Raw genomic sequence first — 21,903 nt, 5'->3', positions numbered from 1 at the left:
CCCTGAGAAGCTGTGAGAAGCTCCCCCATGTCTGACAGAGGCAAGGCCAGACAGCTCCAGCACAGACCCATCACTGGACAAGGCCAAGCCCATCAGCAGCCCTAGTGGCACCTCTGGTATAACACACTTAACAAAATTCACAGAATGACTAGGTTGGAAGAGACCTTCAAGATCATCAAGTCCAACCCATGCTCTGACACCTCAGCTAAACCACAGCACTAAATGCCACATCCAATCTTTTTTTAAACACATCCAGGGATGGTGACTCCACCACCTCCCCAGGCAGACCATTCCAGTATTTTATCACCCTTTCCATGAAAAACTTTTTCCTAACATCCAACCTATATTTCCCTTGGTGCAGCTTGAGACTGTGTCCTCTGGTTCTGTCAGTTGCTGCCTGGTGAAAGAGACCAACCCCCACCTGACTACAGCCACCTTTCAGGGAGTTGCAGAGAGTGATAAGGTCGCCCCTGAGTCTCCTTTTCTCCAGGCTAAACACCCTCAGCTCCCTCAGTCGTTCCTCACAGGGTTTGTGTTCCAAGACCCTCACCAGCCTCGTTGCCTCCTCTGGACCTGCTCAGGTGTCTCAAGGTCCTTCCCAAACTGAGGGGCCAGAACTGGACACAGCACTCAGGGTGCTGCCTCACCAGTGCCGAGTACAGGGAAGGGTGACCTCCCTGCTCCTGCTGGCCACACTGTTCCTGACACAGGCCAGGATGCCACTGGCCTGTATGGCCACCAGGGCACACTGCTGGCTCATGTTCAGCCGGCTGTTGAGCAGTACCCCCAGGTCCCTTTCTGCCTGGGCACTGTCCAGCCACACCATCCCCAGCCTGTAACGTTACTGGGGGTTATTGTGGCCAAAATGCAGGACTCAGCATTTGGACTTGTTAAAACTTCATCCTGTTGGACTCTGCCCACCCATTCAATCATTCCAGGTCTCTCTGCAGAGCCCTCCCACCTTCCAACAGATTGACACACGATCCCAGCTCAGTGTCATCTGCAAATTCACTAAAGAAAGCCTCAATCCCCTCATCCATGTCATCAATAAAGATATTGAAGAGGACTGGCCCCAGCCCAGACCCCTGAGGGACACCCCAGTGAGCAGCCCCCAGCTGGATGCAGCACCATTCACCACCACCCTCTGGGCCCGGCCATCCAGCCAGTTCCTAACCCAGCACAGAGTGCTCCTGTCCAAGCCGTGGGCTGCAGCTTTTCCAGGAGTGTGCTGTGGGAGACAGTGCCAAGGCCTTGCTGAAGTCCAGGTACACAACATCCACAGCCTTTCCTGCATCCACCAGGCAGTCACCTGGTCATAAAAGGAGTTCAGGTTGGTCAAACACGACCTGCCCCCCTAAACCTGTGCTGGCTGGGTCTGACACTCTGGCCATCCTGTGGGTGCTGTGTGCTGACACTCAGTATAAACTGCTCCATAACCTTACCTGGTACAGAGGACAGGCTAACTGGCCTATAATTGCCAGGATCCTCCTTCCCACCCTTTTTATGAATGGCAGGCACACTGGCCAGCTTCCAGTCCTCTGGAACCTCACCAGTGAGCCAGGAGTGCTGGTAAATGATGGAGAGCAGCTTTGCAAGCTCATCTGCCAGCCCCCTCATCACTTGGGATGGATTCCATCTGGGCCCATGGATTTATGAACATCCAAGGGGCTCAGCAGTTCTCTGACTGCCTCCTCCTGGATAACAGGGGGACCATTCTGCTCCCTGATACCATCGATAAAATAGTTACTGCACAGATGAAATTGCAACCAGAGAAGAATGAGAATATGTGAGAGGTAAAACTCTGCAGACACCAAAGTAAAGCAAAGAACAAGGATAAGAAGGTGTTCTAGGTGTGAAAACAGAGATTTCCCTATAGCCCAAACTTATTCAGATATGAGTCTTTTGAGGGTCTTCTTGTGGTCAATTAGGAACATCCCATTCCTCAAAATTCACTTTTATGATCCCAGATCTTCTGATGAATCTTCTTTCCTTGAGAGTATCTCAAATATGTGGTCAGGTCATGATGCACTTCTCTTATCATTCTTTACTCCAGCACTCTATCTGTTCTCAAAACTAAGACATCAACTAGTACATATTTATCACTAGTATAAATTAACATTGAAGCATTAGGTGTCACAAGACTTATTAGTCACAACAGGGAGTTAGCACAAGGCCACACTGACCTCTGGTATTTGTACTAAGCACTGTGTGGTACAAAACTAAGCACTAATGACAGGTCATTCACTACTGTGTGAGAGTTAAAAAAATTTTCCAGCATCTTTCCCCACTGCTGCACAGATTTCTACTTGAAGAAATATCACTTGTTCAGTAACATCTGTAGTGGATGTTTTGTTCAGTGGACCTCCTGCTACATATTGCTATGTATCTTTCCATTCCATCTTTCTATTTGTAGCTGGCTGCACTAACTTTTCTTCATCCTGGAGTTTGATATCCCTCTAACAGACAGAAAATATCAATCAGTACATGTGCTTAATCATTCCAAAGCTAGTGACATTTTCAATTCCTACAGCACTGACCAATGCCTGTAGAAGTCTGCCAGAATCCACCCTTTCTTCGACCTCTTCTAAAAATTTCATACTGACTGCAATTCCTGCTGATGGTGTCTCCAGTTCATCCAGTGTAAAGAGGCTAGTCAAATCACTCCTTCACTTCAAGAAGGATGAAATAACATCGTTTTTTTGTACACAGATTGCTATAAACAAGAGACATTTAGAATTTAAGATCTCGCCTCCTTATCTCATCACTTCCACTCCCTCAATCTGTCACATTCATTTCTCAATGTTCTTCCCTTCTGAACAACCCCTGTGCCCAGAGCCCGAGTAGGAAACTGACTCTACCTTTTCCTCAAAACAAAGCAGTTCTTGTATCGGCAAACCTGATATTAAAGGCACAGGTGACAGAAACTTTGTTATTTTAAAGATTTATAAAGAGCACAATAAACTTATTGCACAAAGCAGAAGTCAGACCTAATTCTTTACCACATTTTCTATTCTTCAGGAGAACCTTAAAAGGTTACAGTGGCCCATAGGGTAGCATGCCAACATTACTCTGCTATTTTTAATCTCATGTTTTCTCAACTGCAATATTTCATTAAGCTCTTTGTCATCTTATCTTTTTTAAAATTACACCACTGGTGGGTAGCCCCAGCACTTTCATTTAAATGCTTAATTTTGTTAGCACTCTTATTTAACAGTAACAAACAATTCCTAAAAAAAGATACACCAAATTAGGTACCAGCAAAAATGGACACCACAAATTTTCACATCCAAATCACAAGTAACAAAGCATGTATACAGTATTTAAAACCTTGTTTACCCAAATTCATGTAAATAATGTGCTGAAATTAATTATACACACACATAATAGGAAAAAAGTTCCCTGTACCTGCTACTGACTACTTGCACTCTCTTCTGTAAAATCTGTTCTTTCATTTCTCAATGTGATTTCAAACCCTAAAACTTTAAACATAGGTGATTTGTTCTTTTTATGCATATTAATGATGGATTGTTTTCCTCCTTTAGAACCAGAAAAGTAAGTTGAATTCTCCTTGTATTTCAGAATAATGAAACAAAAAGGCATGGAATTTAGTCACAAAGCAGGCATGATGATTTACCAACGGTCCCGATTGATCTAATGATCCTGTTTGCAGCACACTCAGCCCTATTACTCTCAGCTCTACAGGTGTTGGTTGTTCAATCACCATAATTAATATACTGTTAAGATTTTTCTACCTATTGAAAACATCTATATTTCTAGCACTACACCATCTTTTTCTCTCTATACACCATAGAAGAGAGTTACTAATACATGAAAATTTTTAATTTTTTTTTAACTATCTGATTTTTTGGCAACTGAAGAAACCTAAAAAAAGATACCCTCTCAAGTACCTCTTCATACACCTCTACTGAAAGAATCAAAACAGCTTTTCAAGCTAAATACACAATAATTAACTTACAAGTGTACAGCATATGAATCTTAATAGCAGCATGCAGAATGCAAAAAATCAGCATCTCAGTTTAATACCAATAAACATGCTGAAGATCAAACCTGGCTGTAGCAATAGCCAGATAATATGCAAGTTAATACCTGTCCACATGACTACTTATTGCTATTCCTGGTTTTTCAAGTCAGAGAGATTAATACCATGCCCCTTGCCAGTTTGCTTCTGGCAACTAAAAGAAAAACATACGGAACAGATTATCATGAGTGCTCTCATGTGGCACATCCAGGAAAACGAGGAGATCAGGTCCAGCTAGCATGAGTTTAGGAAAGGCAGGTCTTGCTTGACAAGCCTGATCTCCTTTTATGACCAGGTGAGCTGCTTAGTGGATGAGAGAAAGGCTGTGGATGTCACCTACTCAGACTTCAGTAAAGCCTTCAACATGGTGTCTCATGGCAATCTTCTGAAAATGCTGGCACTGTTGCTTGGGCAGATGCACTTATCTCCCTAAAAACTCTGGATAGCTGAGCCCAGGGAGTGGTGGTGAATGGAGTTCAGCCCAGGGAACGGTGGTGAATCCAGCTGGTGGCTGGTCACCAGCAGAGTTCCCCAGGGCTCTGTATTGGGGCCAGCCCTGTTCAATTTCCTTACTGATGATCTCAATTGAGGGGATTGAATACGCTGTCAGTGACTTAGCAGATGACACCAAGTTGGTGGGAGCATTTTCTCTTCGAGGGACCTGGACAGGCTGGATCATGGCTGAGGCCAATGGTGTGAGGTTCAACAAGGCCCAGTGCTGGGTCCTGCCCTTGGGTCACAACAACCCCAGGCAGCTCCACAGGCTGGGGCAGAGTGGCTGGAAAGGTCCTGGGGGTGCTGGTGAGAGCAGCTGAACATGAGCCAGGCTGTGCCCAGGTGGCCAAGAAGGCCAATGGCATCCTGGCCTGGATCAGCAATGCTGTGGCCAGCAGGGCCAGGGCAGGGATTGTCCCCCTGTGCTGGGCCCTGCTGAGGCCACACCTCCAGTGCTGGGTCCAGCTCTGGGCCCTCACTGCAGGAAAGGCACTGAGGGGCTGGAGAGAGTCCAGAGAAGGGCAATGGAGCTGGGGCAGGGTCTGGGGCACAAGTGCTGTGAGGAGCAGCTGAGGGAGCTGGGGGTGTTTATCCTGGAGAAAAGGAGGCTCAGGGGTGACCTTATTGCTCCACGACTGCCTGGCAGAAGGGTATAGCCAGTGTAATGACACCACTAGAGGAAACAGCCCCAAGCTGCACCAGGGGAGGTTCAGGATGGACGACAGGAAGAATTTCTCCATGGAAAGGGCTGTTAAACATTGGAATGGCCTGTCCAGGGAAAGAGGTAATGTCACCATCGCTGAAACTTTACACAAAACCACTGGACACGGCAGTTACTGCCGTGGTTTAGTTGACATGGTGGTGTTTGGTCATAGGTTATAAAAGTCTTTTACTGTACCTCTTTAAAAGTTTTAAAAGTCTTTTTCATACCTTTATGATTCTATATCACCACAAAGAAAGATGGGTTTTTCAAGTATTAATGCTTTTATAATCTGCAATGAGCTCGCCAAAGTGTAATTGCTTTGTTACATAATGAATCACCCAGATTGAAAAACTGTTTTGTCATTCCAGAATTACTGCCCTAGAAACTAGCAGTCAGCAGTGCAAGTTTTACTTCTTTACAAACATACATACACGCAATTATTTTAGAACTCTGTTTCTGCATTCTAAAATCTCTCCATAAAGGAATACCCAAGACAGCTGTCAGTACTTGCTGCTCTGTTTTTGAAGCAATGTTGCCACCACCTGGACAAACCTCTAACTAACAGGCATTGCTGTGGTGAGAGTCTGTACATGGAAAGAAAAAACAAACAAACTCTCACTTTCTCCATAGAATTATTTCCATAACCAAGATAATTAAATAGTCTAAAATTTGTTTTTCTATTTATGAATGAATATTCAAATTCTGTGTTTCATTAGTATTTTACATTAGACATGTAAAACTAAAATTTATTAGGTTTCCACCAACATTTGAAAAGCTAACTTGAGAAACTACTTTTAACGTTCAGTAATATGATGTATAATTATCTGCAGTTCTCAATAATCAGCTTACAAATGCTTCATACAATCACAACCAGTTTCTGTCTCTTCCTCAGACTTCATTCCTGTTAGCGAGGAAACTAACATTCAGACTCAGAAGAAAACCATAGCTTTTATCTCTGAAGATATGCTTTGGAGATTTGTTGCTTCTTCCAGTCTCTGCCATTCATCATAAAGCATTACAGGAAAGTTTCAGTCTAGCCTTCAATAAAAAGCTGTATTTTATAAAAGATTCTGAAAGAAAGTAGAAAGTCTACTCTAAACTCCTGATGCACAGGAAGGTGACAGGCCACTACCTAAAACAGAAAACAAGGAGCAACTAAAACTATCGTGGAGGATTCCTTTAGTCTCAACAGAACCTTAAGTCTTTCTAACTTTCATTAAAAATGTACATACTTCTACTGAAGACTGGATTCAATCAGATATAGGACAATTTATACATATATATAATGCAACTGAATACTTAGTGCTTTTCCTTATATAGGCTCTTAATTATTTACACATTTTTGGTTTGTTGAGAATTTACTGCACAAGATACAGGCTTATGCAAATGTGAGTGGGCATTTCACATGAAGAAAATTTTCCCACAGAAGTCAGCACTTGTATTCAATTATTAGCAACAAAATTTACCACTGAAACTTGGTAATGCCCACACGTATTTCTCAATGGTACTTGATAAGACTACTGAGAAACTTTAGCTCATAGCATCAGAAGCTTAGGCCACATATGGCCCCTAATTCAGAGCTTGTGCAACATATAAAAACCTATGGAAAACAGAATGCTTCCTGTTTTTTCAAGCAATTCTGGTATGCTGATAGTCCAAATCAAAACAAACTTGAGTCTGCTGCTCCCACGAAGAGAACTTTTAACACTCCTACATCATCTATGAAATAAGCTGACTTCTTGATGATAACCCACTGTTCTTATAAAAATTTGCATATGGTGATACTTTACAGTGCTCATTTTAACTCTTAATAATTACAACACATGAGTGCAAATGAAGATATTGAAAATATGCAAATATAACCTGCTCAGCCTTTTGATGAAAAAAATCATATACCAGATCTTGAGTATTTAGGGCCCCTTATCTTCCTGCATTTTTAAACTAAAATGGTTATTAAGAGTCTTTATAAATTATTTTCAATGGAAAATAGAATCAGCTATTTCCAGCAAGACATATTTGGTTGTAATAAATGCATAAATTGTATGAGGAATTTGTTTTTCAATTAAAAATATATGAACACTCTAAGTCCCACTCCATATTCTACTGCAAGAACAATTAATCATGTACCAAAGCTATGGCAATGGCCTGGCAGTATGTTATAAAAGAAAAACAAATTACTTATACTGATAAGTCTAGTCTGTTTAGTGAAGTACCTGTCCAAGATACTGAAATGAGTCGTTGATCACTACTACTCAGTCATCTATTCCCATCTTTTATTATAACAAACTGAAGAGTCATCTCAGAGTTAATGAGTTATGCTGGATGTTCCTCTCATGACAAGCTTGGTATAGTTGGATTTTATCACTGTCATCACTTTAGGATCATCTTGTAAAAACCCACCACTTAAAGAACGTCATTAAATACAGAACCATCTTTACATTCACATAAGCCCATCTTACTATGTTGTTGAAGGTGTGACCTGGCTTTCAAGACGATAGGTTCTTCCCCATTTGAAAAAAAAAGTTCTTGATAAACAGTAAACAGTGTACCTTGTCTCAAGTTTCATGCTTTCAGGAAATTAACTACTCTAATTTTGAATTCTCCAATATTCCTGTTGGCAGTAAGGTTACTTTTTTAGGATCTTTTCCCTCTATATTGGCACTCAAATTTTTCTTAACTCTTTTTCTATTTCTAGCCATTATTTTCTTTACTGAATCTAATGACTTCTTACTCTTACAGTCTAGGGACTTTGAACATCCACTTTCTCTCTTTCAAGAGAAATAAGACAACCAGACTGAAACAGCATTACTTTACATCATTCTTCCCCTCTACTTCTGAAGGCCAATCCTTTCTATATTCACCCCAGAGAAATACAATACTCTTGCAAATTCATATATTTTTGCTATTACTCATTAAAACATTTTTAACGAAGGCAAAACACATGTTAAATCAGTACTTGCACATCATTGACACTTCTTTAATCTCCACAATTATTTCCTTCATCCCAACAAAACCTATTCAAGTTGCTGGCTCATCTAAGAACCTAATTACTCAGAGACAGGCAAAATCAGGAACTTGAGGTAACTTTCCTCTGATGGCAGAGGTAAAGGTGGTCTCAGGGTAAAGTTGCTACACCTTGAGTTTGACCTAGACATCCAAGACCTTAGGATATTGGTGAGACTACATCTACTGTAGGAATTTTTGTTAATCCTGTGCTGCCTTTATTTACCACATGCTGACTTGGATTTCAAAGTAGTTTTTTGAGTGCATAACTTGCTTTTTTTAAAAAAGACCCTCATTTGTAAAACATTTCAAAAAATAACAGCATATTAGGTGCTGTGGCAATGTGAAAGCCATACTTGCAGCATATACCTAAAAATTTTGTACCCCTTTGACATCTCCGAAGTCTATATTGCAGATATTCAGTCCTGGAAAACAGACTAAATTTAAGAAGCAAACTCTCTTAATCACAGATGATGGAGGTATAAGGAAACACAACATCAACCACTTAGGAAACTCACCATCAGCTACTTGTATACATTGACCTGCTCCTACTGTCCCCTACTACAGACAAGGACTCAGGTTCCAAAAGTGTTTTGGACCCTGAACTCAATGTAGAAGAGCACAATTCACAACAGACAGAAAGAAAACATTAATTCTTTGCATCACACTGTCTACTATTTCTGTTCCAAAACCCTGCCAAAGACCAGGGCAGGCCAAAAGAAAGGTGTCAGATGGCTTTTGATCAAAGCAGGAGGTGGCACAGACACTACCTACACTATTTACTCTCACCTCCAGCTTAAGGTGGGATGTTGGTCTGAAACAAAGCCCAGCCTGTCCTGATAGACCTACCCAGTCTAAGTGAAGAGAGAGAAAGCAAGACCTGCCTGTTTTGCAAACTCTGCAATATATTGGATCAAAATCCAGTACAGTACAAAGTGATCAAGCAGATCAGGCCTGGCACTGTGATAGACCTACTCAGTCCTCCCTAAATCCATAGGGCAGAGAGCAAAGCACACTGCAGACACACTGCAGTGACCTTGCAGTGAAACCTGCACATAACAGCTCACTGGTCTCATCTACAACTCGTTTTCTTTCTAGTGTTGTTCCTATCCTGCACTGGTCTCTATATGGTTAGGACACTGGGTGAGCTATGAATTATATATGCATTCATATATATGAATTATATAATGTACTACAAATAATGCTGCCCAACACTTGAAAAGAGAGCATTGCTTTTTCAGCACTTTTTAATTCCTAGTTTCTTTTAAAAAGAAACCATCACAAATTTTTGGTGTATATTTTAATTCTACTTTCTATAGACCTTCCTCAGTCTCTATTACCTTTGCAATCCATATCCCTAAACTCCTTCACAAAGTTATTAAAGCCCACAAATACCAGGTGTGACCCTGTTTGTAGAACACAGGATGCTGCTCAAAAATGTTGTGAGAGGCAGTTGGTTACCACTACCCACGGCAGTGGTTGCAATCATCTGTAATCACTTCACTAGTGTCAGAATGATTTTTCTCCTCAGCCACAAGCCTGAGGGAGAACTGGCATACTCTCCTGATCTGGAATAGATGAAACCTCTTATCTTTTCTATACTGGCAGCACAAGGATGGCCATTCACAGAAGTAAAGGCATAAATTACAGTGGAAATGAGTCACCAGTGTGAGGGGAAATACAATCTCCTACACCCAAGTAACCCCAAACAAAAAAGGTCAGGGAGCACTATATCTTAAAACAATAATGAACATTCACAAGGCAGTCCATTTTGTAGGGAAAGTGGATGACAGTCTGTCATTTCAACTGGAAATGGAGGAAGAAAATGGGTATCCAAATTAAGAGGTCACAGAAATGAAATTTGTAGTAGCACAATACTTTGTTACATGCTGTGCTACAGAAAAAGCAACATTTGAACACTTTCATTAAAAACAAAAATCACATCAATTTCTTCTTTGTTAGCAGAAGGCATGCTTATTTCTTTCAGAATTCTGTCATTCTACTGATGCTGAATGCTTAAGATTTTTTAGAACAAGCTAAAGCAAGTGACAAATATACAGAACGAGTGACAAATATACAGAAAAAAATCAGAATTTTCACAAGTAGTATTTTCACAAAATCACAACAGTATTACTTCCCATACAAACTCTCCTATTCTCTATTTACATACAGAATAAGGGCATCCAAACTCCTGGAACACGGGCAGAAACCTAGAAAAGTATTTTCTACAGGAGTGGGATAAATGTACATGTAAGAATTAATTTCACAGAATTACATAACCAGTTAGGTTGGAAAAGATATCTGAGATCACCATGCACAACTTAAGACCAAACACCACCATGTCAACTAAACCATAGTACTAAGTGCCATGTCCAGTGGTTTTGTGAAGAATTTCAGGGATGGTGACACCACCTCTTCCCTGGACAGGCCGTCTCAATATTTAACAGCCCTTTCCATGGAGAAATTCTTCCTGTTGGCCATCATGAACCTGCCCTGGTGCAATTTGAGGGAATTTCTTCTGGTTATGTCACGGGTTGCCTAAGACAGGCCGACTCCTGGCTACACCCTTCTGTCAGGCAGTGGTAGAGAGCGATAAGGTCTCCCCTGAGCCTTCTTTTCTCCAGGATAAACACCCCCAGCTCCCTCAGCTGCTCCTCACAGGAGGAGGTTGTGCTCCAGACCCCGCCCCTGCTCTACTGCCCACCTCTGGGCTCTAGCTTTTAAAAGCTTATGCAGAAGCGCTCCGAATTACCAAGAAGAGCAAATAATTGCTGCCTACCTACCTAGTACAGGCTGCGCTCTGAAACCCTCCAGTGGCTTTACGGTTTTTCTGGCATTAGAGCACCAGAAACCCGCACGTGTTTCCCGAAGCGCGGCACTTTCCTTCTCGCTACTGTTCAGCCGCTATAATTTTTTATCAGCCGCCGTCCAGCCGCCCCGCCGGCTGCGGACAGCGGCGGGTGAGTGAGGGGCCGCTCAGGGGCGCAGCGCACGGCTCCCCGCGGGCCCGCCGGCCATCGCCGCCCCGGTGCGTACCTGCGCGGCTCTCGTACTTGGGCACCCGGTAGTACTTGTTGCCAAACTGGTCGGTGCCCACCAGCTCCTTGGCAGGCCCCACGAGCCGCAGCCGCAGAGCGCGGAGAGCCTGCCAGGCGCGGCTCATGCCGGGATCCCGACGGGAAGGCCGCGGCGGCACCACCGCCCACGGACACCGGGACACGGGAACACGGAGGGCGCGCTGCGTCCCTCCCCCGCCGCCTCGCGCCCGCCGCTGCGCAGCGCCGCCCCGCCCCGCACGGCCAATCCCGCCTATGGGCGCCGGGCGCGCCAGCAACGCCGCTGGCCATTGGCGCGGGCCAGCCCGCGCGAGCCAATCCCGGCCGCGCCCGCCACAAGATGGCGGCGCGGCGCAGAGCGGGTCGTGCGCTCCCGCCATGTTGGGGCTCATGGCTGCTCGCCAGGCCGGGCTGGACGACCCCGCGCGGCTGCGCCGGGCCGAGCGCACCCGGAGGTAGTGGGGCCGGGGCGGGTGTCCCTGCGCGGGGAGGCCCCGGAGCGGCAGCTCCTGGCTCCGCCCTGCCGCGGAGCCTCGCTTGGCCCGGCCCGCAGTGGGGCGGCCCAGGGCGGGGTGAGGGGCTGCGCTGCCGCAGCCCCCGTGTGCGCGGCGGCCGGGGCGGGGGAGCTGCCGCCGTGGGTCGGCAGGCCTGGTGTTTGTGTACGGTGTGCTCAGCCCTGGGCGGAGTGTGCACAGCGCAGTAAGCTGTGCCTCGCTCCCCGCACCGCGGAGTTACCGTTCCTCCAGGGGCTTGAACTGCGTGCGGCTGTGCCCCGCTTGGAACAAACACGTGTTTGTGCCCTCCTCTGCTCGTCCTTCCTTTTCCCAAACCCGGCCTTTTGGCAGGTTGAAGAAGAATCAGGTGCAGGGGGGTTTCTTAGCAGTTTTTGGGGGAAGTCGTGGCAGCATACACGGATTTGTTAATATTCCTGCTAGAGGTTATAATGTAATATTTTTTCAATACCAGAGAATCTACTTTGCAGATGTATTTCAAGATAAATCAAATAAAGCCTATCTTAGTTCAGTTCCACAACTTCTGCATTTATGGTGGCAATTTATGGATTTATGGCGCTGTATCGTTGTAAAAAAAGTATTTAAAATTGAAATTAATTTTGGTAGCTCAGGAAGCTTGTTTCTGGGTGCATTTTGACAACACAGTCATGTCCCTCTGTGCCCTCAGCCCTCATGTAGCATTCAGTGCAAAGAACAGTAACCCACTGGACGAACTTAACCTTTCTTGAACAATTGTCTGTGTAGCATTTCCCTTCCTGAACTTAAATGGATTTTATTTATAGCTGCATTTTGAAGTCATATATTTCAACACATTTCCACAGGGGGATTTCTAGCTTCCTGAAATTCCATCTGGAACTCAGAGGTTTTAAATTTGGTGTCTTGTGTATGTCAGAATTCTTATTCTAGGTGAATTCTTGCATAACTATGTTTCACATAGTTTAAGAGAGCTTAAATGATTTGCTGCTTTTATAGCATGTCTACAGACATGATGATGGGGGCCTGCCTGTAGCAGCCTAAGGTTCTCACATCAGGATTTTTTGCCCCTTGAGCCGAAGCTGAGTAGGGGCACTCTGCCTCCCAGCTTTTCACTTACTTACCTAGTTATGTTTTTGTTGTGGTGGTGTTGAGCTTTGTACTAAATGGTGCTATAGGAGGCTCTGATTGTGTTGCAAGGTTAAATTTTCTATCAGGTAGTATGACTTAATGAAGCAGAATATCTCTTTTTTGACTATGCAATATTAACATATTCAAAAATACAAGCTAAGAATTGCAGGTCAGAAAATATTGTCATGGAAGCTTCATCATTGGGGGTTGCCTAGTTTTTATTTAGTATTTCAGAAAATGTTGCATACAGACTTCATTTCATTAAAGGAAATACTCTAAACTTGGTAAACTAAATTACTTTGTCCACTAGGTGTCCGTAGTTTCAAGCAGGATGAAGCCTGAAAGGATGCTACATGATGAAGCTTCAAAGTAGCCAGTATGCGTGGTGATTACAAGCTTCTTAATGTTTCTTTGTGTTAGTGTTTTCAAATTACATTCCAGGTTTTGTTTAATATGTTGACCCAAAATGCAGTTTTCCCTTTTTTTTGAGCCCGTTTTATGTACTTATTTCTCTCTTACCTTCCAAACAACAAAGTATTTTTTTCTGCCGACTTCACAAGACTTATTTCTATCTCTGTATTGTGTAGTTTTGCAAAAATTGGCAAGAATAAATTAAATGCATTGAAGGAGCATGAAATTAGGTTTCAGCTGTTCACAGCTACATAATAATATTTTTTTTCCTAATAACATGTTTTTCGTCTCTCTTTCTTCCTTTTTGTTGTGGGTAGGGTTTTAAGTTTGGAATTAAATAAAGATAGAGATGTGGAAAGAATACACGGAAGCGGTATCAACACCCTTGATATTGAGCCTGTTGAGGGAAGATAGTAAGTATATACTTTGGTTGGTAGAAATATCCAGAAGTAATTCACTGTGGGTACTATGGATTTGTTGTCTTGTTGAACACGTTCATTATATTGAGCATATTGCGATTATAAGTGTTTTAACTTCTGTGCTTCATTAACACTTTCAGCATGTTATCTGGTGGATCAGATGGCGTTATTGTACTTTATGACCTTGAAAACTTGAGCAGGAAGCCAAGTTACACGTGTAAGGCACTTTTTTCAGTTGGAAGGTAAGTACTCTGAAAGTCTTTTAAAAGTACAAGTAGTTCTTGTGTGGCTAGAATTAAACTTGCAAATTAATGGCTGTTTTTATTTTTAGGATAAAAAGACTGTAGAAAATACTGCTAGAAATCTTTGAAGGCTAGTAGCAGGAGCTAATTGTTTTATTCTTGATTTGTCTACTCTAATAGTTCCAATATATATACAGTGACTCTGGTATTGTTTGAGCAAATCTATAGCAATTTCAGAAGTTAAAATGAAGGATATCGGTTGTACTCACATGGAAACTAAAGTTAGACAGTCTTACATTGCTGTAGAGACCACAAAAAGAAGGCAGACCTGGACCTGGGTATTCTAACCTCATATTTTAACTCTAGAAAAAGAAGACAGGGAAAAAAAAGAAACCCAGACCTTCCTCTAACTCATAATTTCTGACCTGTGAGTTTTCTTAATGTTTCATTCTGAAATTTGACGCCTCTAAACCAGCAACTGAGAAAGAAGTTTTGGTACTGCTGTAGAAATACTCCCTGTTTTCCTCAAATATATATAATACATATATTTGAGTAAATGCACTTTTAAGCAGGATTATTATGCAATTATTTCAATTATTTGCATAATCCTTTTCATCTGTTTGGAGAAAAATCTAACACCTATTTGCAGTTCTTTGTTTTATTCCCCCTCTCTCTCTTTCCTGCTTTACTAGTTCATCAGGTATTCAGCAGGTACAGAAGTGATTTGTACAAAACTTCTTAAGAACATGTTCGAATGGAGACAGGTGTGCTACTGAAAAAATGGGATGTATTTTTCCAAAGAACAGGGTACTACCATGCTGTGTGCAATCTTTATACAGAGCCTAAGCCTTTATTGATTTGTCAGGCTGTCCCTGCAGGCAGTACAAATTTTTCCATTACAGACATTAAGTCTTCTAGCAAAAGCTGTTTTTTCCTTTATTTGGATAAAGGCTTGTCTAGTAGGTTAGAGCTTCACCTAAGACTCACAGTAAGAGATATTCTATTTCATAATAGATTGGTAGCTGCATTTTCCCCTTATTTTTTCCCAGTCTACAAATTATTTGAGGTCTAAGAGTCAGAGGCTTCATGAGTCAGCTATACAAGAACAGAACAGATTTGTAACAATAAAAGGCCTGAACAATATCTTGAATCATAGGAAAGAAAAAGGCTAACAGAACACAGCTAATAGAACAAGTCCTGATCGCTGGGCTTCTTGCACAAAATTATTTTAAATTGTGGTTAAGGACATACATTAAGACTGTACATCTCTGAATTTCAAAACTGAGATGAAGTCTGAAACAGATGCAGCAAATTAAAGAAATTCATGCTAAGAAGGCACAATGTAAAAGCTATCAAATCTGTGTTAAAATCAGGCTATCATTAACTTCAGTTAGGTCAGTAGAAATAATCCATCCTTGAAGATTCTGTTTAGGAGTATGGTTAGTTAGTTATCTGTTTCTTGAGTAGGTGTTAATTTGCATAGCTGGGTCTTTTATTTCTTACCACTCAAGGCATGAATTTTGTTAGTAGAATTCGATTTTGTGTGGCACTGCTCTAAATAACAGGCTTATGATTATTATTCTTAAATAATCTTAGTAGATTTCTTTCCTCAATTATTTATTTGTGGTATTCATTAAGCTTCCTAGTATGTTTTAAATACTTGCTAACTAATTAGCTACTTTTTATATATATCTTCAGATATTTTGAATATTTTTCAGAGTTCTGACTTAATATATGAATTTATACTGCAGAAGCACCTTCCTCTGACTGTCTAGCTCCTATCTTTGAGGGATATAGTGCTGATGTCGTGTGAAAGTTTCCCTGTTGTCCAAGATTGCAGGGCAGAACACAGGTCTGGTCTCAAAGTTGCTTAAAGAATATCCTGCTAAAGGCCCTTTAAAGCTGTTTCTTAATACCTGAACTGGGCTTCCTGAAGATCCAGTAGTATAGAACAACAAAAGAGGTAATTCCTGGTGGTAGGCTGTGATTTACCCTGTGTTTCAAGTCTGGAATATAGGGCTACTATTGCAAATACAAAAATAAAACTTTTCCTGGGAGTCAGCACAAAGAGCTTTACCTGGTTTCATATGATTCATGCTGACCTGGGACAAAAACTGGCATTTGAGTGTAAACAAACAATACCGTTTCTAGATAATATGCAGATAATGCTTATCTTTAAGGCAGTCTCTACTACTCAAAACATGTCTAGGAAGAATGAATGACAGTGACCTATTGTCCGTAGAATTATTTGTATTTGTCTTTGGCAGAAAAGGCTGGGATATTTTGAGTAATGGATGAAATTACTTCATATGGAATGAACTGGGAATAATGTACATCCTGAGACGTGAAACTAGGCTGAATGGCATGTAGCCACTACTAAGCTTAGCTAGTTCAAAGGTGGTTCCTGCAGAGCTACTCAAGGGTTTGTTAGTTCATTCCTCAGCATTGTGGATTATGGGAGAATTGATTGTTCTTGTGCAGAGTTGATTACAGTCCAATGTTGTACACTTATAGTTACTGTACCCAGATAATTAGTTCCATTGGTTTAAATTTTCCTGCATAGGGCATGGAAATGCCTCTCCAGAAGTAAGCTCACTCTGAGTCATGCTTGATTTCCTGGCTCTGCAGGTACTGAAGATTTTTTGCTTGCCGTGGTTTAACTCCAGCCAGCAACCAAGTTCTGCATAGGTGCTTGCTCACTCCCCTACCAGTGGGATCAAGGAGAGAATCGGAAGGGTAAAATCTAGAAAACTCTTGTGTTGAGATAGTTTTATAGAGCAAGCAAAAGCTGAAACACAAGCAGACCAAAGAATTAATTCACTTCTTCAGCCATCTCCAGGAAAGCAGAGCCCCATCACACATAATGGTTACTCAGGAAGACAAACGCCATCATTCCAAATGTGTCTCCTCATCTTTCCTTGTTGCCCCCAGCTTTATATACTGAGCTTGATGTCACATGGTCTGGAATATCCCTTTGGTCAGCTGGGGTCACCTGTCCTGGCTCCTCCCAGGCACTCCCAGTCCCCTCACCAGCATGTCAGTATGAAAAGCAGAAAAGGACTTGGCTCTCTGTAAGCCCTGCTCAGCAATAACAAAAGCACCCCTATGTACTAACTCTGTTCAGCACAAATCCAAAACGTATCCCATGCTAGGCACTGTGAAAAAAATTGATTCTACTCCAGCCAAAACCAGCACACCTCCCTGAAGAATAGAAGCATAAAATTTGTTGACTCTTAGCACTGTGCCAGAGTGACAAGCCATTCTAGGGTATGCGTCAGAGGTGGAGGAGCAATGCAGAAGTCATTAAACTAAGCTCAAAAGTTGCTCAATATCTCTTGCTTAGTATTGTCAGTGCTGGCTTCCGGCTAACTCTCCTTAAAGGTGTCTTTTTTGCTTTGTAGCAACCCAAGTGAGCAGGAAGTTTTATTAGCTCAGATGAAATCAGAACTATAAAATGTTGTGTGAAAAGGGAAGATTTCCTCAACCCCTAGTGTTAGATTAGTCTGTCACTGCCCTGGAAAAGCTGAGACCTTTGTGTCCAACCAGCCCCTCAGCACCCTCTTATAGGGACCCTTCACTGAATAGTCCTGCTGGATCAGAGGGACTTGATCAGGGACACACTGACTTGTTCAGGGACACACCCCAACAGCATAAGAGAGACCCCCTTAGCGGGGTTTCCCACTTTATCCAAGTACATTACCCACTGCCAGTGTGTGCTAGTGTTCATGAAGGACTCACTCTAACTATGGAATAACATTATTTATTAATGAGAGAAAATTGTGACAGGTTAAGGTTTGAGGCCTGCCAGTGATAGTTTCTGACTGCGAACACACGTTCAGACCAATATACAGACAAGATTTAATCCCTAATAAAACGCATATTGAGTAGGGTTCTTACTAACAGGCATTCCTCTGGGGACGAAGACAGATTGCCTTGTTGGCTGATCCCAAAAGTTACAATGGAATCTTCCCTAGCTTCTCAATTTTTGACTTACTTTTGTACTGTTTCATTATGTTTATTTGGAGCTTGAGGTATTGTACCTTTGTGACTAAATGGTGTAAAATTCTCTCCCTTTGCTCTTAAAGCTACAGTCAATAAAATGCAGAGCACATGCTCAGTGAGGGGTGCTCTTACCCTGGAGGTGGGTAATTTGAGGTTAGCTCAGTTGATTAGATCATGGTGCTAGTAATGCCAGGGTTGTGGTTTTGGTTCCTGTATGGGCCATTCACTTAAGAGTTGGATTTGATCATCCTTGTGTCTACCAACTGAGAATATTCTGTGATTCTGAACTTTAGGTTGGGGGTTTGTATTAGTATTACAGTTAGATTATAATGAACCAATTTCATCCAAGGAGAGCTATTTCACCACAGTTGCTGGTTCAAACGAAAGACATCTTCTACTCTCTCCCTCGGGGAACAGGTGATATGTGGTTTATCAGATACAAAGTACCCCTCCCTGCAGGGATTTCAATGGTGCCTGGCCATGGTGTCTTGGCTCCACCCCCCATTTCATCCCCCTTAGCAGGTGATTGAGGTTGCAGGCTGTTTGTATGGGGAATCATTGTGGAATAGCTTTCAGTCATGCTCACCACATTCCATCCAGAAGAAGCAACTGCACTTTACCCTATAATTCCTGTATCATTATAACTTCTGTTAGGATGTGAATATAGCTTCTCAGTTTCCTCCCATTTTACCCCAGCCGTCTTTCCACATAATCCACCCATGACTAGTCACTCAAACTTCACAATATCCAAATAGAATTTGAGAATGTTTCACACTTTTATACAGTGCAGATCATCTAATACATTTCTAGTGTGTGGTTATCTGGTATTACTGAGGGTAGCCAACAGGCTAATTGTTTCATAAATATCCAAATCTTAGCATACAGTATGATTATAACAACAAAAAGCAAAAGAGTTACTATCAACAACATGACAACAGGGTGAAGCACTGGTGAGAATTCTGGTAGCTTTTAGTGACCATCCAAAAAGGGTGTCCCACCACTTAATTCACATACTCCATCATGTGATTTGTTTCCTCCACATCATGATGGACAGTAAACAAAGTCTGTTGTCCATTTTTTTGCATTTGTTTTCAACAAGCAGCTCAGGTCTTCATGCTATAATTTCTTTAGCAGCCTGAGGTTCATACCAGTGGGAGTAGGCTGCAATCTTGAATCAGAGTATAATTAGATTCTAATATTTTAACAGGATACAATAGGAGCTGAATAACTTTAATTACATACTTAAATTACATGTTGGCAAAGTTATAGCACAAATATGAGAGTGATTACTTGTATCTACAGTAATGTTGTCCAGAAATACAAAATCACAAGAGGGTGTCATAGAAAGCCCGTCCTTTACTAATATACACGGTTTCCAAGTTTTCATTAGGATGAATCTCAAAATGAGAAATATTTTGCTCAGTGTCACAACAAATGACTTAGGTTTTGATATTGTTACGTTCACAAATGTATCCTTGTTGCCCTCATTCAATGTTGGCATCAGTAGTCTTCCATTTATTTCTGTCTTTTCAGGCCCATGCTCTATATTCCAGAGGATGAGTATAGTTCTGTTGTGGTTTAATCCTAATGCAATGACTGGGTATATATCATATAGTGAAGCATTGTCTATTGTTAACACAAAAGGTGTGGCTGTGCTGCTGATGGAATCATAGGTAAAATTGACTAAGTACCAGCAGAGCTGGAATTCCTTTGAAATTCAGTTGTATTATCCCAAATTACCTCTCAAATTTCAATGAGTAATGGTTTCTTTGTCTTCCCTTGTGATTGTAGCTGTCATCAGTGCATCCATAGTTGAGCTTGCATAGAAGTAAGTGCTAAAGAAACATTGGTTTGGACTATGCTAAGTGCATCTGTGATCATTGATGGTCTTTTTCATTAACATCCTCCCACTGAAGTAATATATCCATTTGAAACCATTGATTAGTTCTGAAAGCCAAAAGGGAAGATCATAGAGGATGCTTCAGCTTATTTAAGTCACTATTTATTGTGACTAGTTTTGTTCCTTAATAAGTCAGAGTCTTGCTGTTTAGAGCTCCCCATCCTGTTCCCAGGATACCAGTCACATCCTTCCTGGTTTGCCTAGAGGAAGTGAGGTTTGTTTATGCAGCCATGCTGTCCATCATGTGTAAGAGGCTTTCAGGAGCAGTGAGTGAGCTGATTGGATTGTGGAAACTTTATTCTGCATCAACAGTTCAACTTATTTGAGAGACTGTGTTGAGTTAAATAACATTTACTGTTGACCTGTATTCTTGACTGAGGAGGAACCAATGTTTTAAGTGTGAGGAGACAGTTCGATAAACAGCTGAGGCTGAGTTAAAAATGGCACTTCAGCACTTTTGAGTTGAAGGCCCTCTTTCAGTCGAGAGTTTGGGTCTGTTCAAAGACAAATCACAAGTTGGATGGGATATTTTAACGATATGCCAACACTCATGTTTAGAAGAGCAAGTATGTATGGTTTTCTCCCTTCAGCATAATCCACTTTGACATACAGCTTACAACAGTGTGTAAGACTGTTGTCATGCATTTAGTTATTTTGAATTCAGCATATTGAGATGTCAGCAGCCTATTGAGAAGTTAATCCCCTTCTGAGGTAAAAGGTGTTGATTTTCCTTTGTGATGATCCACTCCTGCCTTTAAAAGGTAGTGTTATGCAGTGCTGCTGTAGACAAATTTAGGCCAGGCATAGGTACACTGAGAAGTGCATACTCTTCTATATGTGGCAGTATTGAAGATCTGCATCTCTGTTTGCATAATGATACCCCTGCAATACTTACTGCTTGTGGAGGCCATGACATTTGATAGAACAATGCAAAGATAAGAGCTGACGTAATGAAATATCATGGAGCCTTTTCTAGCTGCAGTTTTGCCAGAAGTACTGCATTTAGCTGGGATGGATTTAATTTCCTTTGTCATAGTTTGTATAGTAGTATGCTTCAGACTTGTAACCAGTCTTGATAGCACACTGATGTTTTAGGGAGTGCTGACCAGTGCTTGGTAGTGTCAAGGCTATCACCATTCCTCACTGCCCCCATAGAGGGTGGATGGTAGGCTATGAGGAAACAGCTGGAAGACTTGACCTACATTGACCAGAGACATACTGATATTCCATACCATAAAATGCCATGTGCAGCCATCTAAGCCTATGGTAAGGGGTTACTTTTGCATCACTTCACTGGTTGGGTGTTATAGTAGCTTCTTCGAGCTAGGTCTCATAAGCTCTTGGAGGTCTATAACACACCCAAGATAGCTTAGCTACCCTTGGAGGCCTAGAAATCAGCAGGATGGCTTCTGTTGCAGTGTTGGAAACAAAAAGGTTTAATAAAAGGCAAAATAACAAATAGAGAAAAACCGAGGCCGGTGCAAGAGGTTCTTGCTCTTGGTAAAACACCTCACAATAATGATTAGCTTCTCTGTTCGCTTCTTTTTTTAGTAAATTGCCCAGGTGGGACTTTTTGGCTTCTGTCCAATTAGCTATCCTTAAGTTTGAGATGAAGTCGCCTAGGCCTATTAGGTAGCTTTTTCATCTAATCCAGGAGAGAAATTTCTAGGCATCTTTCTTTTTTGAGGGAACAAAAGATAGTTTTGTCACTCCATCAACAGGGGGCACATTCCTTCAGTGGGGAGTTTGTTTTGTTTGTTTGTTTGTTTTTTCCCTGGGTTCACAGGGTTTGTTTTGATTTGTTCCCTTTCACTTACTAAAATGTCTTTTTCTCAATCCACAACTTTTCACACCTTCACCATTTGTATGCCCTCCCTCATCCCACTGCAGAGGGTAGAGTAAGCAAACAGCTAGTTTTGGGGCCCTGAAGCTGGATCCATGTGCATCCAGCTCAGATGAGTCATCTACCAGGTATTTGAATGACATACATTATTCAGAGCCTGGTCAGTTGAGTCTG

General features: G+C 41.9%; 2 protein-coding genes across 4 annotated transcripts in view; one reads left to right on the top strand and one right to left on the bottom strand.

Moving 5' to 3' along the window:
* Positions 1-11,475, bottom strand: part of NDUFAF2 (NADH:ubiquinone oxidoreductase complex assembly factor 2) — a 63,903-nt gene extending 52,428 nt beyond the window's left edge. The window contains exon 1 of the mRNA XM_036403032.2: positions 11,277-11,475. Within this exon, the coding sequence (XP_036258925.1) occupies positions 11,277-11,403 (127 nt within the window). The 5' untranslated portion in view covers positions 11,404-11,475. The remainder of the gene's footprint in view (positions 1-11,276) is intronic.
* Positions 11,476-11,632: 157 nt separating this feature from the next.
* The window catches only part of ERCC8 (ERCC excision repair 8, CSA ubiquitin ligase complex subunit), a 29,601-nt gene continuing 19,330 nt past the window's right edge, over positions 11,633-21,903 (top strand). Inside the window, exons 1-3 of one of the 3 annotated variants that reach the window (XM_036403052.1) lie at positions 11,633-11,751; positions 13,641-13,736; positions 13,883-13,984. In XM_036403052.1, coding sequence (XP_036258945.1) covers positions 11,675-11,751; positions 13,641-13,736; positions 13,883-13,984 — 275 coding nt within the window. In that variant the 5' untranslated portion in view covers positions 11,633-11,674. Of the gene's footprint in view, positions 11,752-13,244; positions 13,298-13,640; positions 13,737-13,882; positions 13,985-21,903 lie in introns of those variants that run through there. The other 2 variants (XM_054517942.1, XM_054517941.1) reach the window with 2 other exon arrangements.

Source organism: Molothrus ater, chromosome Z (assembly GCF_012460135.2).
Source record: "Molothrus ater isolate BHLD 08-10-18 breed brown headed cowbird chromosome Z, BPBGC_Mater_1.1, whole genome shotgun sequence".
Taxonomy (NCBI): domain Eukaryota; kingdom Metazoa; phylum Chordata; class Aves; order Passeriformes; family Icteridae; genus Molothrus; species Molothrus ater.
This window is presented reverse-complemented; position numbering and strand designations above follow the sequence as displayed.